The sequence below is a fragment of the Boleophthalmus pectinirostris genome, unplaced genomic scaffold (assembly GCF_026225935.1).
Source record: "Boleophthalmus pectinirostris isolate CB_2022bp ecotype Guang Dong unplaced genomic scaffold, ASM2622593v1 HiC_scaffold_3, whole genome shotgun sequence".
NCBI lineage: Eukaryota > Metazoa > Chordata > Actinopteri > Gobiiformes > Gobiidae > Boleophthalmus > Boleophthalmus pectinirostris.
In genome coordinates this window covers 33,492,403-33,512,213 of record NW_026571299.1, presented here as the reverse complement: position 1 = coordinate 33,512,213, position 19,811 = coordinate 33,492,403, and the positions used below count along the sequence as shown (strand labels likewise).

Below are 19,811 nucleotides of genomic sequence, written 5' to 3'. Positions count from 1 at the left end.
GGGAACAGATATTTGAATTTAGTAGGAACAGAAGATGGAGGCTTATAAGGCTATTGAAATCAGGAAGCAGACACATGGACCATCAACAGAGATGAGGGGGTGTTTACCTTGGCTCACATATGGAACTCACTTCTCCAGAGACCACCACGCAGCGGCAGGTGTGGTCAGTCTGATAGATCTGCCAGAACCGTCAAACTAACCATGCCAGCTGCAAAGAGACACGTCTCTGGAGAAGGTGGAAGTGCTACCACCTAAACATGTCAGGTAAATAAGATAGCTTTTTACAGTAATTGTCTTATTAGAAGAAAACACAAATGTAGACATTTTATCTGGAACATTCTCCATACACTTTATGCCATAATAAGAGTATTGCCAATATTTCCATGAAGACAAACAGCTGACGTTAGCCTCCAGGCCAAGTAAGAGTCAGGTTTGTGGAGATCATCAAATGAATCACTTTTTTATTGGGGCCAGAGGAATAGTGCTAATAATGACATGTCCCAACAAGTGTGTGCATGTTAAACGTGAAATGTTAATATCCTTTGCAGATGCACTTGTTGCTGCAGTGCTTTCTATAAACATTGAACAGGCTCATTTCCTGTACGTAATGCATGATCCGCTGATAACTTACAGGCAGAAAATTAAAACAAGGCCCATCAGGGAAAAATTAAATCTGACCATGATGTTATCAGAGGAGGATGCTTCTAAACTTGTGCAGCAGGCCTTTTCAGTGTATTTTTAGGCCAAATTAAATGCTACTACTGTTTCTGCGTATTGAAACCAGCATGGTAGAAAAGAATAAACCCTGCATTGTTTTTTCAGGTTTTGAGCAATACCACAAGTCAAGTTGCCATAATACTTATTCAGAAACATACTAGTATTTAAATTACTCTGAGACATATCTAGAAAACACAAATATGACACAATGAAGTGGGTCTTCACAGCAAAAAAAAAAAAAAAAAAAGTAATAATTAGGCAATCAAATGAGTTTATGCTGGTTTCCACAACAAAAGTGATTTATTTCACTTAACACAAATTATTTAGCACAACTGCTAAAAAAGAGTTTGCTGACAGAACAGTCACACCAAAAGTCTGATAATGATCTGATTTCTGGAGTTTATGATGATGAACATGTCATGTAAACAGTTGCATCTTCTTTCTCTCTGATCATTCACACATGTGCAGGCTTTGACAAGGACATGACAAGGACAAGGAGCAGGAGTTTTTGATGATTTATTTTGTGCTTGTGAACACACCCCATAAATCAGATCTAATCTTTGGGTTATATCTGATTATGATTATCTGATTTTACAGGCATGTAAATGTTCCTTACCATATAAGGCAGTATAATTTGTATGACCAACCGCCTTTTAATTTGATCTTAGGGATTTTCTCATGTGCTTTCTTCATTGCCAGATCTTTCTCACATCAAACATTTTGAAGTAATTTGCTTCTTTATTTTCTGTCATGGATATAGAGCTTCAATTTAACAGGGCTCTCCATCTGAGGCCAAGGATTTGAACAAGAATTCAAAAGCTGTCGGCCATCTTGTTTTCATTTCATGCTGCCTGATTGGTAAACACGAGTAGTTCATATAGTGAAACTGAGCGACTGTAAAATACTTGACTCCATGTGACAAATCAAGCCTCAGATAAATGAGGTGTTGATAATACAAATAGAGAACACGCATGATGCTGGCTGCTACGGTGTGGGATACACGTTCATCTTCCACTGTTTGATTTAACAGTGTTTGATCGGCAAGAGAGGCTCACAAAGTTAGAGAGGAAAGAAAAGTTATTTTGATTACATGTTTACAACCACGCAGGCATGTTATTCAGTAAATGCAACCACTGCTGCTGATGCTGCTATACTGCTACCAGTGTTGAGAACTACCATGAATACATATTCTGAATACTCATTTTGAGCGTTCCGATCCAATTACATTTTCATTTGGTGTTATACATAATACAGTTACTTTCCTAAAATCAAAGGAATATATTGCAGTACTTGATTATAAAATGTAGGCTTCAAACTTCTTGTAATTAATGAGAAAAATAGAAAACACAGCACTTATGGTGTGTGCATGTGACATTTTCCCCTCTCCAATTAGTAACAGGAAATGCATAACAAATGGAAAACAAACATAAAGCTGTTTTTAATGCTATGTTGTGTCTTTACCCTATAATTTAAATGCAACTCAGTGTAAAAGTATTATAAGTATACAGTACTCTGATTGGACCATGTAACAGAATATGTTGCAAAAAACATTTTAATGCAGGTATTATTACTACTACTGCTGCTACTACTACTACTGCTACTTCCACTACTACAGTTACTACGACTACTATTAATACAGTAACATAGTACAAAAGGACTACCACTGATGAAATATATGTAGGTATATTCATGAGTTGTTGTCTATTCCAGATGTTAAACACTGTCAAAGGAAAAGAATAAAGTCAAAATTATTTGTAACTCTACTACAAAAGTATAACAGGCCTCCAACAATATTATTTTAAACTTAACTCTTTAATGGCAGTCTATGCTTTACAATTGTATCCTATCTACTGTTTAAATCATTCCTTTTTTGGCGCCAAAAAATGAAATCTTTTATTGTAAAGGTCAAAGTGTTTTCATGTGGTGAGTCAAATGTACAGTACAGAATACAATCTCTTCCATTTTACTTAGAGATTTATCGCATTAGGTCTTCTGGCCGTCTGGTGCCAGTGCTGCCGCAGGCCTGCTCCGTGCTATAGGAATCCTCAGGTTGCATAAGAGCGTGTTGATTTAATGTGGGTTCAAGAGCCTTCTCATCACCCGGACCAAATGTATGTGTGAAATACATTTTTATGTACAGCAGTGTCTGAGTATTTGAGTATTTTTCACTTGTGTAATCTGGTCTCTGTGCCTTTGGATTAATAAAGTGTAAATGAATTCACTTGGGGGCAAAAAAACAAAAAAAAAACAAAAAAGTGCTGATAATAAATCAAGTAGTAGTCTTGTAACTGAAGTAGTTAGAGCTGCCACCACTTCTATACTGCTACACAGTTACATTTAACTGTATAGTTATTGTCCACATTTATTCCTTCCATTCTTTTATTGCTTCCACCATTAGATTCTTGAACTGTGCCTGAGGTTTTCCCTCATTTCACTGTTTACATATTTATAGTCAATAAACTCATGTGAACTGGCACTTACTTGTGTACTTGTTTAGTTTTTATGTGGCATGCCAGGTGGCTGCAATGACTTGCACTTTAAGGGAACAATAGTTTTCTGATTCTGATTAATATGCTATTTTCACTGCAATAATGAACTGACTTCAGGTTCACTTTATAAAATATCAAAGTGAGTACATGAGTGAATGTGTAAAAACATAAATTATATTAATAGAAAATTAATTAATCATGATTTGGTTGATTTAGTTTCATCCATGATTTGTCACAGTACCAAGGTTCTGCCACTATAGGCACTAATAACTGAAGCATACATCCTCTGTAGCTTTCAGGACAAGAGGCTTAGGTCCAGCAGCAGTCACACATTTCATCACATGTTGCACACAAGCAGTGCCCCGGGACCGGTGGACATACATGGGGCTCTTGGTTTTTGCCCAGGTCTTTAAAGTCAGATTGGCTCCACATGCACTCTCTCACCACAACCTCTAGCGCTCAAGTCTTACACCACTGATAGTGCTGCTTCTGTAGCTGAAAATTTCAAATGTTCTTTCAGTGAAAAGAAAACAGATAAATGGTCGACTGTTTAAGTCAAACCCTCCTGTTCAAAATCATGTGACTCCAGAAAAAAGAACAACAATATTATTAAAAGGACAATTACTGTAACTACTGATAAACATCTGTCACTGAAATGATAAAAGGGGCTTGTTTAGTCTAATGTTAATTGCTCCTGCACTGGTTCTACCAGAATAATTACCACAACATTTCACATAGGCCTTCTTGAACTGTATTCATTTGGCTACAGTACTTCAAGAACAACTTTATTTTTCTATTGGTTTGTGAGGTAAGAATATTTGATTAACTAGTTGCTAGAGACAGATGGTTACCTGTGTATAATTTCCAAAGCACAATAATTTTTCCCTAGGGTGACCCACTGGGGCATTCATGGTGGCAGTGGCACCAGTTTTCAAGGCCTTGTGCTTACTTCAATTTCTTTTCTTCATTATCTGAGAAATTAAGTAATGGAACTTTGATTGTTAAACCAGGTTCAGTCACAAATCAACACACACTCCATATGAAAAATATAGATAAAAGTCCCTTAAACAAGTGCTATCTGACTTAGAGTTTGCCAGCTTTGAGGTGAGAGGAGGGGAAAACAGGTTTCACATCTGCCATCAATTAGTAGAAAAAAAATTATAATAAAATAAACTTACAGATGGTAGCTTTAAACCCAGAACTAAACCTGGAATTTACTGAACCAGCAGGAGCAAACCAAGTCCACACCAGGATTAAACTTCACTCAAACCAAGTGTGAGCTCACACTCCAGCTCATCAAAGATGTAAAAGCCGCAGAGGTGAGAAGAATTGTGTGTTATGGACAGTGGTTTGTTTTCTTTGGCAGTGTTCACACCAGCCCTGGGCCTTGTCACGCTAAAAGGATTGGATTGGTGCATTGATAGTTGACCTCTGCACCTCACACATGCTTCAGGTTAGGCCAATAGACTGACTGCTGGTTTAGACTTGAGCTATCCATGGGGCAGCTGAAGCAACACACTCCTTTGTCATCATGGAGACGGACTTGAACCCTCAACCACTGCGGGATACCTGTGGGGTTGCATCACCCCGCTGCCCCAACATCCACTGATAAAAACAGTAGAGGGGTCGGATGGAGCGGTCAGGGATGTAACATAGGGTCCATTCACTGTCACGCTCCATGCCAAATCTAAACTGAAAGGCCTGGGTAGAGACTCATCTGTTTCAGCTCAGGATGTGTGCTCAACATGAAACTAAATATTTGTGGATGTTCTTCGTGTGTCGTGGAGTATCAGTTCTGCTGTGATAATGTGATTTACCGCAGCCGCTCATGGTTACACACTTCTGGATCAAGACAACTTTGTATAGTTCAAGTTTACAGTTCATATGCATTTTGTTGTATTACACAATCAACCTCTAGCAGAGCAATCATGTTGATGTGGGAGATGCCAAAAATCTATGTCCTTTGGGGCTGTCGTGACAGAGTAAGTAGATATGTTTACCCACTGATGCATTGGCAGTTCAATTCTCATAGTGGCATTGCATTCTGACATTGTTGATTTTTGTGCAACAATCAACCTCTATGGGTTCTAGTGATTGACTGTATATATAAATAGACAACCCGCTAGCCACTGCGTTCCAAATAGGAAGTGTTCATGGGGGTGTTTCCATCGACTCCAATTGACTTTACATCTCTCTCTGTACCTGCTGCTGTGAGCCTTGTCATTTTAGTCTTAAAATGTTCATAATAACCTGTTCTACCTGATCCTGGTGTTTTTACTTCACTGTTTTCAGTTGACTGGAGCTCCTATGTTTGACTATGGGTGAGTCCACCATAGTCAATTTTTTTAAACAGTCTGTAGTTCTGGTGCAATGATGTCGATTTGGTGATGCCCAAAATGTGAAAATATTGACCAAAGTTTTTTTTTAAACTGCTTTTGTTTCTGCTACAAAAACCTATGCCCTTGAAATTTCTCAGCCATAGCAACTAAGTTAGTAAAGACAACCACTGATCCATTGGCAGTTCAACACTGCTAGTGTCAATGCATTCTGCCATTGTGCCTTTTGATAAGATTCTTCTCCTGCTTTTCATGTATACTCTAGTGCATGGATGATTGTTGGAAAGATGGAAAGATGGATGGAAGACATTACTAACTAGACACATGATGCCCTTTCTTGCACAGTCTTGTCTATTTGTACAATAACAATACATAACAATAAAATGTTTTATTGTACATTCTGTACTCTAAGATGAGCTGCCATAGCTGCCCTGGAGTTGGCAAATGAAAATGTAGCTGCCAATCTGAAGCAACAGCTTCTTCGACTGTTATAAATCAATCTTGCTCACATCACATGCAAAAATGCAAAGTGGGTGAAGTGTATTGTTCAAGGGCACCAACCAGTGAGCAGTTGCAGACACCCTTGTATCTGTGATCTTGTCATTTTGCTCTCCAAATAAAAATTTACAGCAGTTACTTAACATGCTTAAATTATTTCTTGCACTTCTTAAGTACAGACAGCCTCTCATGTGTATCAGGTGTCTGTCATGTAAATCAGTGCTTCTTGACAATCATGGATGCAAAAAAGAGGGACTAGAGCCAAAAAACCTATTAGTCTTTTGAATTTTGGCATTGGGTTAAGCCGACAGTACAGGGACCCAAATCCCTTTATCTTTGGTATTAAGAGAAATGGACATTCACTGTCCATTGTGTTAGCATGTCCTCCAAACATCTTACGTAAGTGCATGCTTTTATAGGGCCCTAATTGAAATGTAATGTAATAATGTGTCTTTGAGAAGTAACACTTACATACAATCGGGCTGTAGTGATATCATGAAGACGCTTATGTATGCCTATAAAATGTGCAGAGAAAGTATGATGATAACAATGAAGCAGTGCCAAGCCTCAGGGGAGTTCAGCTGTTACAATGACGGCCTTATAGACTCCTGTTGTGAGAGGCAGCCAGTTCAAAGAGATACGAGGTAATAAGGACACAGCAATGGGTACAGTTTGTTTAGAAGACAAGATCTGTACCTATAACATTTTTGTTTCTGTAGAGCTTTTGAGGTGTCGCCCCCTGCTGTTGTCATACTATTCTTTTTTTTTTCTTTTTTATAGCAAACCATCATTATTAGCTCATATGTACTTTTGTACTTACAGTGACAGATTTGCTGGAGCTCTTCGCTCACTGATCTGTTGGTGGTTAGATCTTTCTATCTGTCTACCATTATATATATCTATATATATCTCTATATCTATATCTATATCTCTCTCTCTCTCTCTCTCTCTCTCTCTCTCTCTCTCTCTCTCTCTCTCTCTCTCTCTCTCTCTCTCTCTCTCTCTCTCTATATATAATATATATATATATATATATATATATATATATATATATATATATATATATATATATATATATATAGTGTGTTTATTTTTTATTACACTCTGCCATCAAGGCTGCCCTGCAGTTGACTGACAGAAAAGTGGCTGCTAGTCTGAGGTAATGGCTTCTTCAGATATTACTCACTCAGTCCTTCGCAACAACAGATACAGTTTGTTTAGGTGGCAAGATCTAAAACATTTTTATCACTAAAGGGGGTTTGAAGTGTCACCTCCTGCTGGTGCTATTCTGTTTTTATGGCAAAAACATCATTATTATCACATGTGTACTGTAATGATAGCTTTGTTATGGGTGCTGTTTGGTGCCATTATTGGTGCCCAGTGTCACACAATACATTTTCATTTGCAGGAGACTTCACAAAGATAAAAGAGTTGCTTTGTGTTCGATGAAGGTAATCCATCCCTCTCATTTTGACTATCTAAGGGAAATCTTTGATATTTATAATAAGATGGACACAAAGGGAAGCAGTGTCCAGACTCAAAGATTGCGTCATGAACCACTTTACCTGTCGTCCTCATCGCAAACACTGTCCTCAAAAAGTCTATGGAGCTGTGTTCATTGTACAACACTCTGTGACTTGGCTTTGTATAGATATGATGATAACATAAGTGCATGCTTTGTGGTCTGCATCTTTGATTGGGCCTTGGATAAGTAGAAAATGCCTTGGGCTGAATGTTCCCTTGCAAAACTCCTCAGTAAGTATTTTCAACATTTCTATAAGGAAATATGTTTTTCCTCCCCTCAGGATAAAGGAAATCTAAGTATTGTTGTGGAAGTGGTGCATTATTCCTCATCCTGTTGTGTGGAGGAGGGCTGAAGGAACTGGTAACATGATGTTATCACATTTAACTGACTTCTATACCACATAATCAGTGATCCTAATAGCGGATATATGTTTAGCAATTGCATATCCTGAGGTTGAATTGTTCATCCAAGAACAGTCCAAGACACTGTGTACAGTATGTAGACTATATACTTGCATACATGCATGATTCACAAAGTCCATACAATGAAACGTATTAGACCGGTGTTATGCCACAGTTCGTTGGACACCTGCTGTGTCTGGTGGCACTGCCCAAAATGTTTAAGTGTTTGTGAATACCAGAACTGAGTAATGTAATGCGCTGTAAAACACTGTAAAACAAGAACAATGTTTCATATTATGAAAACAAACAAAACAAAATATAGAGTACAGTTTGCACTAACACCATTGTATACACAGAATAAGGCATAGTCTCTTTACTGTGTAATGGATATGGTTCCAGTAGATTTTGTGTTTTTGTCCATGTCAGCTTTGTTCTAGCTCTTCCATCGAATACATGTACTGTATATTTATGCTGGGCTAACAACTGGAGGCCCCTGCTTCACATAGGAACTTCTATAAAGACATGAAAGTCCTATTCTTCTCTGTTTAAGGGGACATAGCGTTGCCTTCTATCAGTGAGGTCATGGGGTTAAAAAGTAAATAGCTTTTCACATGTTGTTGTTTGACCAGAGGGTTTTGAAATACAATATTACAATATGGGACTAATATATTGTATTAAATTGTATAAAAGCAGTATAATTAACTCCAGTGATTATTGGTAGCCTATAAAAAGCTTACTGGCAATCTACAAATGTTACATAACTTTTTGGCTATCTGTTCTGTTGTGTTTTTGTTGCTGTTGTTTTAACAATATGAAAATGTGTATATGTACACATGAATCTGTTTGGGCACGCAAATAGTGCACATCTATGGCGGTTGACCTCTGGCAGCTTAAAAAACTTTCTGACTTCACTTCAGCTATAATTATTTGTGACTTGTTTTGAAGGCCCGGCACTGGACAGCATCTCTGTTTTTGGATGTAATTCAATTCTATTTAAGATAACATCGTTTTCCATATTTCAGGAGAAAACAAGAGGCCTCTGCGGTATCAAAGAGGGATTTTCTGTCAGATCAAATAGGAACTTTCTACTCTTTAAATAAAACACTGCACTCTTTTATACATGCATTGAATGTATTCATGGAGCTTAGATGAATTAGATGAATATAATAAGGAACACACAATTCCAGCTAGGTATGAGATGGGAGACAACCCAAACTATTGTGGAGGGAGAGAGGAAAGGGTTACTGCCAGACGCTCTCAGAGAAGCAGAGATTGAACAGGAGGCAGACAGAACTGGGCTGCATAAGGTTTAAACACAGTTAGTAAGGGAAGGGTCTTGAAATCTGCTTTTTCAAATGTAAATGAACATATTAAGTTAAAGTTTGCGTGTGTGTTGCGTGTGAGTCCGATTTTACATTAGTGAACCGCATTTTTTTTTTTTGTGATGTGACTTCTAACGGAGCCTAGAAGGTGCTTTTACGCACGATGGAGGAGCTTTTACGCGAGCACGATGGGAACGTCTCGTGGGCAGATTTGAGCCACAGAAACGACACTCATTTGGGAAACATCACAGTGAACCCTCTAAAGCGAAATGAAGACGTGGCCAAAGTAGAAGTAACCGTTTTGGTCCTTATTTTGCTCCTGGCTCTCATCGGAAACCTGTGCGTCTTGTGGGCGATACGCACATCCAAGCACAGCCAGTCTCGGATGTATTATTTCATCAAGCACTTGAGCCTCGCAGACTTGGTTGTCGCCGTGTTCCAGGTCCTCCCGCAGCTCATTTGGGACATCACCTTTCGATTTTATGGGCCGGATTTGCTTTGCCGCTTGGTTAAGTACCTCCAGGTCGTTGGCATGTTCGCATCCACTTACATGCTCGTGCTGATGTCCGTGGACAGGTGCTTGGCCATATGCAAACCGCTTCGCTCCGTGCGCAAAAGAAAGGACCGGCTGTGTGTCGCTGCATCCTGGATCCTGAGTTTGGTTTTCAGTGCTCCTCAGATGTACATTTTCTCTTTACGGGACGTGGGTAACGGCGTGTACGATTGTTGGGGGGACTTCGTGCAACCGTGGGGTGCCAAAGCGTATATCACCTGGATGACTATAAGCATATACATTCTACCCGTGACTATTTTAACTGTCTGCTATGGGCTCATTTGTTTTAAGATATGGCAGAATTTTAATATGAAAACAAGAAGGGAGCGCTTTTTGGCACGCGCCCCGAGAGCCCAGAAGTCTGCGCATCACCTGTCCCGCGTGAGCAGCGTCAGACTCATATCCAAGGCAAAGATCCGCACAGTTAAAATGACTTTCGTGGTGGTTCTCGCGTACATTGTCTGTTGGACCCCGTTCTTCTCCGTCCAAATGTGGTCTGCTTGGGACCCGGCTGCTCCCAGAGAAGGTCAGTTTATACCAACAAGAAATTCACACGTTTCCATGTTACGTTACACGCTCCAGTTAGTCTTATATTGAGTGAGGTCTCAGCTGAAATGACAAAAAGTATTCTAGAGTGCCATAAAAAGTCATATTAAAGAGCTGAGTACGTAGGCCAATCATTTTCATTTCAAATTCCATGAACATGACCTGGCTGTGTCCCTAGATACGCAGTAAACATAGGAAGTCAAATATTGCTCTAGCAGATAGCCAGTTGTAATGTTGATTTAGGCCTATTTTTGATGATGTGTGATATTTGCTTCTGAAGACAATTATCCAATCAGAAACCAGAAAAAGTCTCACTTTGGACTGCCAGTTTTTACCGCAAAATCCAGTTGGTTAAAACATATGCACTCTCTCTGCTCTGAGCCCTCACAGCTAATCATTAATCAGTGCAGCATCTGTAGCTCAATGAGTGAATTGTGGAGGTTCAGAGTTTTCACATGAGGCACTGAGAATAAGGAATTTATCCCCTATGACAGTCAATGCTCCTGTATTACACAAAATTGAATCTTGTGAACTTTAAGCTGTTAAAATGTAGTTACCTTCTTAAAAAAATATACCCATCATTCAGCTTTGTTTCATTCATATAGGTTTGACTAATCCTGCATTATTAGTCTGTATATCTCCAAAGCTGAAAATGCTCTGTTCCACCTTGTGATGTCATGTAGAAGTAGTTTTCAAGTCAACAGCTACCTATTACCTTTAGTTCAGTAGAGATTGGTAATTCCTGGGCTGAAATGTAGCTCTAATGAAAATGTATGGAGTTTAAAACATAGTGGAGCACTTCCTGTATTACCACATGACATCACAAGGTGCAACAGAGTGTTTTCTGTTTGAGAGACAAACTTAGCCTAAAAATGAAGGATTTGTGTGTTAAACAGGTGTGAATGGAACAAAACACAACTCCAGGTATGTTTGTGATAAGGAAATATTATAACATGAGTCAGAAAATAGCATAATATGGGCCCTTTAATACACTGGCAACCCAGATTCAGTTGTGATAGCTGCTTTTTAAACATACGTGCAGGCCACATACCCTACTTTTAAAATATACTTTTCCTAAATTTTATGTGAATGTGTAATCTATAACAGATGAACGTCGTGGGCAACCAGATGGTTATGGTTGCTGCGGTCTATATTTATATTTTTATGTCTGAACCAATGTACACAGTAAGCTTTCTCACTATTTGTGGTAACCAATCTTCTTTTGGGACCTCCCGTATCAAGTCCTGTCATCACTTCGTCCAAGTCAACTGATAATCTTGTGGTAATCTTAATGTTGTCTTAACTTTTTAGCTCTGAAACAACTGTGCTATGAGATATTTTCAGACCTCTTATCCACTTTACTGACAAAACAACAGGAAGCTGCCATAAAATATAATGAAAATATTGCTATTTTATTCATATTTCCTATCTGTCACAACAACTCCAATCAAAGCTGTTTGTTTGGGCCATTCTATAACATTGACTCACAGGAATAATGTTTGTAAGAATGGAACCAGTCAGCATTTTCAAAGAAGACAATATGCAGTAAATCTTACCGTCTCTGCTGTTGAACTTGGACATCGTTCACTTTCCACATTACGCGAAGAGCAGTGACTGGAAATACTCAATACAACATGTTTATTCATCTAATAGACAGCCCTTTGAAATAGAAAATATTTATCAAATACATTTGTTCTGCCAATATGCATCAGTTTTATGTGGCATAGACAACATTAGCCTGCCAATAAGAGGGAGAGGATGACTTTCTCATTGCCTATTCACTTTTCAATGAATAATGGTTTGTTTATTGTCACATTCAGAAAAATATGTTTACTTTTTAGTAATGATTTGGCCTGATATGCTTTTCATACCAAATGTATCTGTTGATTTGGACATGAGCTATATGGGAAGATTTTGTCCCATCTGTCGAAAACTTGAAGCCAAATCTTATGGTATTTGATGTGAGAAGGAGTCTGAGCGTGCATATCAACGAATGCAGGGGATCCCCAAAGCTTTGTCTGTTTTAGGTTATCAGAATATGTTCTGTTCAAGTTATATTTGGAATTGAAATCCCTGGCCAATTACTCTTGCCAGAAATATTACATAAGTGTCCATTTTAATTATAGCAAATAAAATAAAATAAAGTAAAAATACTGCACAACAAATAAATAAAAGGATATTTTAGACTTAATTTTAAATGTTGTAAATGAACAATTATACGCACAAATCAGTGAGTTTTAACGGGGCACATATGTAGCTTTTCTGGTGAAGATTGTTTTGCCTAGAAAGTGACACAGTATGTCATTTAAATTGTTTATCTCCATGAAGACAAGCAAGTGGAGCCACCAGCTACAAAGATATAAAATTTGTGGCATCGTTTTTAATCACTGTAAAGTACTTTGTGTTACATTTTTGTATGAAAAGAGCTTTATAAATAAAGTTTTATTGATTGAAAACTTGTGGAGTGGCGAACCCACTCAAAAATACTATTTCAGCTATAAAAACACCTGTTACTTGTAAAATGCAATAGGCTATATATAGATTTAATGCCATAGAGACAAGAAGGTGAAAGACCCTCCACCAGTTAAGTTACATAATACACCCAGTTCACATCAGTCATGGTTACTTTTCTAAACTGGGCAAATAATATTGCATTTAAGGACAGTGTGTTTTTCTTGTTTAGAGCCTGTCAACATGAATTTGAATCTTGTACTTTAATAATTCTCAGGCCACATTTAATCAAATTATTGTAAATTTAAGGAACATGTCTCTAACTGCCCCCATGTGTCTGTGTCTTCAGAAATGGCTTTCATCATCTCCATGTTGCTGGCCAGTCTGAACAGCTGCTGTAACCCCTGGATCTACATGTTCTTCGCGGGGCACCTCTTCCACCAGGGGGCGCAGTGCCTCTTCTGCTGCTGTGGCCGGTACCTGTCAGTGTCCACGTGCAGCTGTGACAGAAAGTGCGGACACAAGTGCCGCGCGTCCACGCACACCATCAAGCCCGCGTGCAGCCTGCGGAGCCTGACGCACACTTCCAGCACCGGGGGACAGACTCAGTGAAGGACATGACAAGATTTTTGACTGTGGATACAGACTAAACCCCAACGAAAACTTAAAGCCCTTGGCCTTTCAAAGTAAATAATTAGGCAACGTTTGATCACTGAACACGTTTGATCCGTCGTTGCAGCTTGTAAGGTGTTCGTGTGGATTTATTTCATTCGTTTCAAACAGCTCAGACTTTCTTTAGGTTTTTCCTTGATGTTCACCCAACATGCTAAACTAACCTAAGACTATATAAAGGCTATGATAAAGGCCTGAATAAAAACTATAGGTTCATACTGCACCTTGTGATTCTCCTTGTACATATGAAGGTATAGCCTAATTAAAATGTGATTTGATAAAAACTCACAACTTCAAATGCATATAAATTCACATACCCATGCAGTAGCCTATCTTCTTTTGATTGTCAATACTTGCCTTTGTACAATATAAACACACCAATGCAGGGGCTCCCCCTGTTGAACATATTCTGTAAATACACCATGTGTCACCATCTGACACGTTATATTGACATGAAATATAACTGTCTGCTGTGTTTAAAAAAAACAAATAAAAACAAAAACATGGATCATAAAAAAATAACCATTAGACTGTTATGTTATATTTGTGTAGCTATATATGTGTATGTATATGTGGGATATAAACTTCCTTGTAGATTTAAAATATTTGACTAAACTGATTTTTAATAACAAACACATGTATTTTCTTTAAACATGTGATGTAATGTAACAGTAGTCAAATAAGTTCAAAATGACATTACATTTTGTTGTGTCCCCCTTTGCCCCTCAAACAAGAACACACATTATACAGCTTGAATTAAAAATGTCACTCATAACATATGCCTTTGTCTATTACAGAAATGTCCATTAATGAAATTTTTACACCTCTTTGCGTAATGCCACTTTGACTTTGCTGAATATCTTTCCCAGTGCCTCAAAAAGCGGGTCTAAAAACGTGTGCAACACCAGAGAGTACATCTGCCCCAAACACTGGAACTCTATGAGGCAGCTCCTGGTGCAGGGGACCACTGCCCAGATGTGGAAGAAGGACAGGAAGGCGAAGAGCGCCCCCCACAGCAGGGACAGAGGCACACCCAGGAGAGCGGTGAGGAGGCGATAGCACCAGTATTTGGTCACTGTGAATGTGGTGTAGCTGGCCTTCCACACACCGTCCAAACTGTGAGTGCCATAGGGCTCAGCAATCACATCCTCAAACTCCACCTAGAGCCACAGAAAAGAGTGAGGGGATAATACTATTATGATCTGACATTATTCTACACAATACAGACTGTTTATTTAGTCATCTCTGCCAGGGCCAAGTTTTGTTAATGATAATATTATTATGACCTCTGTTTTCACAAATTTGCCTTTATCTAAATGAAGTCAAAATACAGTTGTGTGACCATGTAATCAAAACACTAGCATCAAGATAAACTCTTACTGGTATGACGCTTTCCAAGATTAAGATAACAAACTAGCATAGATTTGACAAGTCTGTATGGAAAAGACCATTTGAAGAAAAAATATTTCTTTTAATATGGTATGCACGGGTTGATAAGATAAACTGTATGGCAGATAGACTAATGCATTTTTGCACTCAATTTGACACTCAGTTAATAAGGTTTAGAAATATTTACCAAAGTGCATAGAAATATTTTGGTTCAAAATCTAACATCTAAATGGTGGTGTCATATTGGCCCAAATTTAACCCATAACGCATATAGGTTCAGAAATTATTATTTTTTTTTTTTAATTCACAAAATAAGACTCATACCTTGACTACATCCTGGTTGATTTGGTTGGGATCTCTGTTGATGAGGTCTATCTCTCTGGTGCGACTGTCCCTCCTGAATTTCTGCGCTTCATCATGGCTCAAATCAGGGATGTCCATTTTGGTGTTATTATATAATTCCAAAATTGTACACAGAGAAAACCCTGGCAGCAATAGTAAACTTTACTGTCCTTCTCTAACCCAGTGTTGCAGTTCCAGCACTGTCCCAGCTCATAAGCAGAGTCACGCCCATTGGTCCTTCATTGGTACCTCAGTGACAAGTATTTCTTAAAGCAGGAAGCAGGCTCATGTTGCATTTCACAAAGCTCAATGAAAGTGCTGGCTCAATAATAAAAATAGTCACAGTCCTATTTGTGGAGATATTCAAATCTAGGCTCTGCATTCTGTAATGGGGCAGTGGTCATATAGGTGTGGCAAGAGAGAGAGAGAAAGAGAGGGGGGAGGGGGGGTGTCTAAGGGAGGGTTACTTTATTATTTAAAAACTTTCAATAACTCTGTATGTTTCAGTTACAGGTGGTATTATAGCTCAAAAATACCTAGAAAAACAGGCATTCTGACTATACGGTCACCTCTCCACAGATCTGACCTGTGACTTGATCTGGGTTGGTCTCCATAAAGATAGAAAGGTTTAATGCCATAATGTGCAACATTTCAGACAAAGCAATAACACCTCTGTGGAGAAAAGTATTTGATGGACCCTCCACATGTAATTTACAGATAGTGTTACATTTCTGAGTGCCCAAAATAATTAAACAGTTGGAAAAGAACACAGAGACACTTCGACGGTTCCTAAGTCCTAATTTATTTTAACAACATGTTTCAACTCAAGTGTTGTGTTACATATTAGATATGTATGCATAACCTAATGTGATAATTGTACAAAATGTATTTGATAATTTTTTTCAGTCAATCAAATAAAAAATGCTAACAAATGTAAAATAATATGAAAATAATCTTAATCTTGACAACAGGATCAAATTGGTTAACCACATAGTATTTTTAAATTTCTATAAAAAAGAGCAAGAAAGAAAGAAAGAAAATTAATATCTATATTGCCCTAAACGTAAACAAAAAATCTACCAAAGTTCTTTTATTGGTGTCATTCTTTGGCCAAGTGAATGCTGAACCCTCCACAGCACCGTCCAGCGCTGGTGAAGAGGGGCTGAACTATGACCTCCATCACAATACTCCACAAACTCTGCAGCCAATGAGTGCCAATCAGGACACACTGGATACACGGGCCCACCATCCTAAAACAGGGAAAACTTAATGGTGTGATTATAACATAGAGGCTCCTTATTGTGAATGTGTAGTAACAATGGACTTTACATTCTTAAGGTGGCATCAAATGTAGAATTAACGTAAATAAATAAGTTTAGGTAATAGAAAATGTGGCACAGCACAAATGAACTCTGTATATACTTCACAACATGTCTGAGAATGCATCCAGTCACATGTTCAGGACAAGGACAGTTTATCGATATATTCTGATTTAAATTTGGAGATAAATTATCTTAAAAGATGTATCATATGATATATATCAATAATTTAATGTATGTATCACAGTATCGTGATCTTATAGTACCTTGAGCCATGTATCGTGTATTGAATGGAATCGGGAGAGACCCTCTGCTTCCCAGCCCTGCTCAGAACTAGGGGGGTGGTCCCATTTGAGTCAGAGGAGATTTATTCGAAGACTTTGTGCATGTTAACAATAATAATACAAATAATGAATTAGTTTTATGTAACTCTTTTTCAGATGTTCAAAGTTGCTTTCTTCTCTACTTTGTGGTAATATGTTCCTGTTGTCCTGGGGCAGACTAACGGAAGCGAGGCTGCCAATGTGCATCATCATCCCAACTGACCCCTTCTGACCCCCTTCTCACATTCATACTGTGGGTGGGGGAAGTCTTGCCTAAGAACACACCAAGAGTTTTGTCACTGGTGCCCCACTAGCACCTGGTATTCCCAGCAGTCTCCTATTCAAGTACTAACCAAGCTCAAACTTGTTTGCCTCATAAGATTCATTTAATTCTAAGATCTGACAAGAGCAAGCTTTGACAAGGAGATTTTGGCCCCAATTTCTATAAACCGTGAGAAAAAGGAAGCTCACCATGAATGTTACCAACTCAGCTTCATAGTAGTAATATTAGTAATTGCAATGAATTTATATGTAATCATAGTTTTCTATGTATAGATGCAGGCATGTATATCCTCCTGAGTGCTCACCATATGTGCAGGCAGCTGAGCAGGGCAAACAGCAGTCCAGTGATGATGGACAGAGGGATGGCCAGCAGCACAGACACTACTCTGTAGATCCAAACCCGGGACACTTCAAACAGGGCGTGGCTCCACACCCAAACACGGTCCCCACTGCGCACGGACACAGGCTCAGCAATCACGTCCTCAAATGTCACCTATACAACACAACACAACACATTCAAGCAGCTTAGCTTAAGGTTGTTTTCATCATGAGCTATCCCTTTGTTTGTGGCTTTTAACACATTTATAATTGAACACAGGTGAGTAAGTTAATGTGCCTCGTCATGTGCCTGTTTTTACCATTATGATTAATGCTGCAATATTTTCACATTCAAATTCAATTTATTAAACCTGTTCATTCAAAGATGCACTTGTCTGGGAGCCAGGCGGGTGCCACCTAGTGCCTCCACTCAATTTAATTTCTCTCCAGCAACTAGGTCAGGAATCAAAATACAATAGATGTTCACAAAAACCCCAGAAGTACGAGTTCGGGCACCAGCCAATCATCGAAGAGCCATATATTCAGTCTTGTCAACGATTCCCGAAATCGAGCATTTAAAGCTGGAACAAAGAAAACGATTGGTGAATTTTATCAAGGGGAAAGACATTATTGCCTTTCTTCCTACAGTATTTGGGAAAAGCTTAATATACCATTTAGCCCCGTTAGTGGTGCATTACATATGTCATGACCAAATAGCAGCGATTGGTTAAACAAAAAAAGTTCCCACCTACTGCCGAGCAAATGAATTCTAACACTGCCAGGTCAGATGGTTTCCACAAAGTGAAACAAAGTGAAACTGGCTGATGAATCAGGCTACTGTATTGTTTCCACGGAAATGTTATTGGTAGGCATGGAATGTTCCACAGTATGGCTTAAACTTATCTTAGTATGGTGTTATTATTGAAACAACATAAAATAAGTAAATAAAATTAAGACATAATTGAAAAATATGCATTCTTACTGCAACTTACTCCTTATAAAATTGACTAAAAAGGTGTAGGCTACCTTGAGAGTGTCATTGATGCCTCTCGGATCTCTGGAATTTATCAATGGTTTGGTGTCACTGATTTCCACTAAAGCCGACGTGTGAATGTTCTCCTCTTCTTCAAACACAGGGGGCGCCTTCTTCCACAAAACCTCAGGATCCTCTCCGTTCTCAAACTCATCGCTGGAATCCAAGTCGATCTCTACCTCCTCCGATTCCTCCCCTTTTCTCACGTTCTCCATAGCCACATGTGAAGAGGAGGAAATGACACAACCAATGGACCAAGCTCGAAAAGTTCAAAAGCCTGGGAGTAGCTGTCTGTGTGCGCGCGCGTCTTGTGTGTGAATCCCGGGTTATTTTGGGAACGTTACAGTGCCCCAGTTGGTATTTGCAGATGGGCTGTCAACTGAAGATCATTTTCCCGAGTCAAAATGTGGGGGGATACGAAGGGTGATATAAATACAGGACGGAAATGGCTCTGGATTCATATTGACTGGAAACACATGCAGGGCCCATATCATACTCCCACATACTCCCCCATATCATATAGGAGAATTTCATTGGAAGACTTGCTAGATTGTGTTGACAAACTTATATATGTAGGCCTATATATTTATTTATTCATTCATTTGTTTATTATAGGTAGTTAATTATAGGCCTATTTTACATACCCCACTGATTTTTTATAATAGACTAGTGCCACTGTACTATCAACAGCATATGAAACTTATGAAACTTGACACCAGATGGCAGCAAAGCATACTCCAATTTCTACTCTTGCAGCATCTCTATACAATCTACCTATGGTCATGTTTTATTACAGCAGCAACCAACTTAAAATTATAGTGGCATTTCCTTATTCATGAACTTGCAGGAATTCTGAGTTTGAAGAAGATGAAGACAAAGAAGAGAATGAGAGAGCCCTCCTCCCTGCTCTCCTCCAGTGTGGGTGAGTGAGGGTCATTCCCCTGTAACCGTGCTCATCCAGCTTCTGAACACAGCCTTCTTTTCCTTTCACACCAAACACTTTACTCTTTCAACCTTTGGACCCATTAACCGCTGGACCACTGCTCCTACTGACGATATACCTTATCACTCTATCGTGACAACTTCGGGTCACCTGCCTGTTAGAAAAATGTGCTGTATGAGTTCAAATATTTATTGTCCTTGTGGTGTGTATTAACTCAAAGATAGCCAAAGCTCAATAGAATTAGTGAAACAGTTGTAGCTTCTGTTGTAAATAATTATCCTTAATGATTTCAGATGGAATATTTAGTAATATAATCAATACTTCAACATTTTCAGATTTGATAAGGTTATAA

General features: G+C 38.7%; 3 protein-coding genes across 3 annotated transcripts; 1 reads left to right on the top strand and 2 right to left on the bottom strand.

The window, feature by feature from the left end:
• The first annotated feature begins 9,264 nt into the window (after positions 1–9,264).
• Positions 9,265–13,941, top strand: oxtrb (oxytocin receptor b). Its single transcript, XM_020934029.2, has 2 exons — positions 9,265–10,367; positions 13,188–13,941. The coding sequence occupies exons 1-2, from the start codon at positions 9,452–9,454 to the stop codon at positions 13,448–13,450; spliced, it is 1,179 nt and encodes a 392-aa protein (XP_020789688.1). The 5' UTR covers positions 9,265–9,451; the 3' UTR covers positions 13,451–13,941.
• Positions 13,942–14,029: 88 nt separating this feature from the next.
• LOC110168752 (caveolin-1-like) lies at positions 14,030–15,394 on the bottom strand. The gene is made up of 2 exons (XM_020934239.2): positions 15,224–15,394; positions 14,030–14,670 (listed from the first exon to the last, which is right to left on the bottom strand). The coding sequence occupies exons 1-2, from the start codon at positions 15,338–15,340 to the stop codon at positions 14,329–14,331; spliced, it is 459 nt and encodes a 152-aa protein (XP_020789898.1). The 5' UTR covers positions 15,341–15,394; the 3' UTR covers positions 14,030–14,328.
• A 909-nt stretch (positions 15,395–16,303) lies between these two features.
• Positions 16,304–18,768, bottom strand: cav4a (caveolin 4a). The gene is made up of 3 exons (XM_020934139.2): positions 18,510–18,768; positions 17,471–17,658; positions 16,304–16,491 (listed from the first exon to the last, which is right to left on the bottom strand). Exons 1-3 carry the CDS (start codon positions 18,729–18,731, stop codon positions 16,341–16,343), a joined length of 561 nt encoding a protein of 186 aa, XP_020789798.1. The 5' UTR covers positions 18,732–18,768; the 3' UTR covers positions 16,304–16,340.
• Between the last annotated feature and the right edge of the window lie 1,043 nt (positions 18,769–19,811).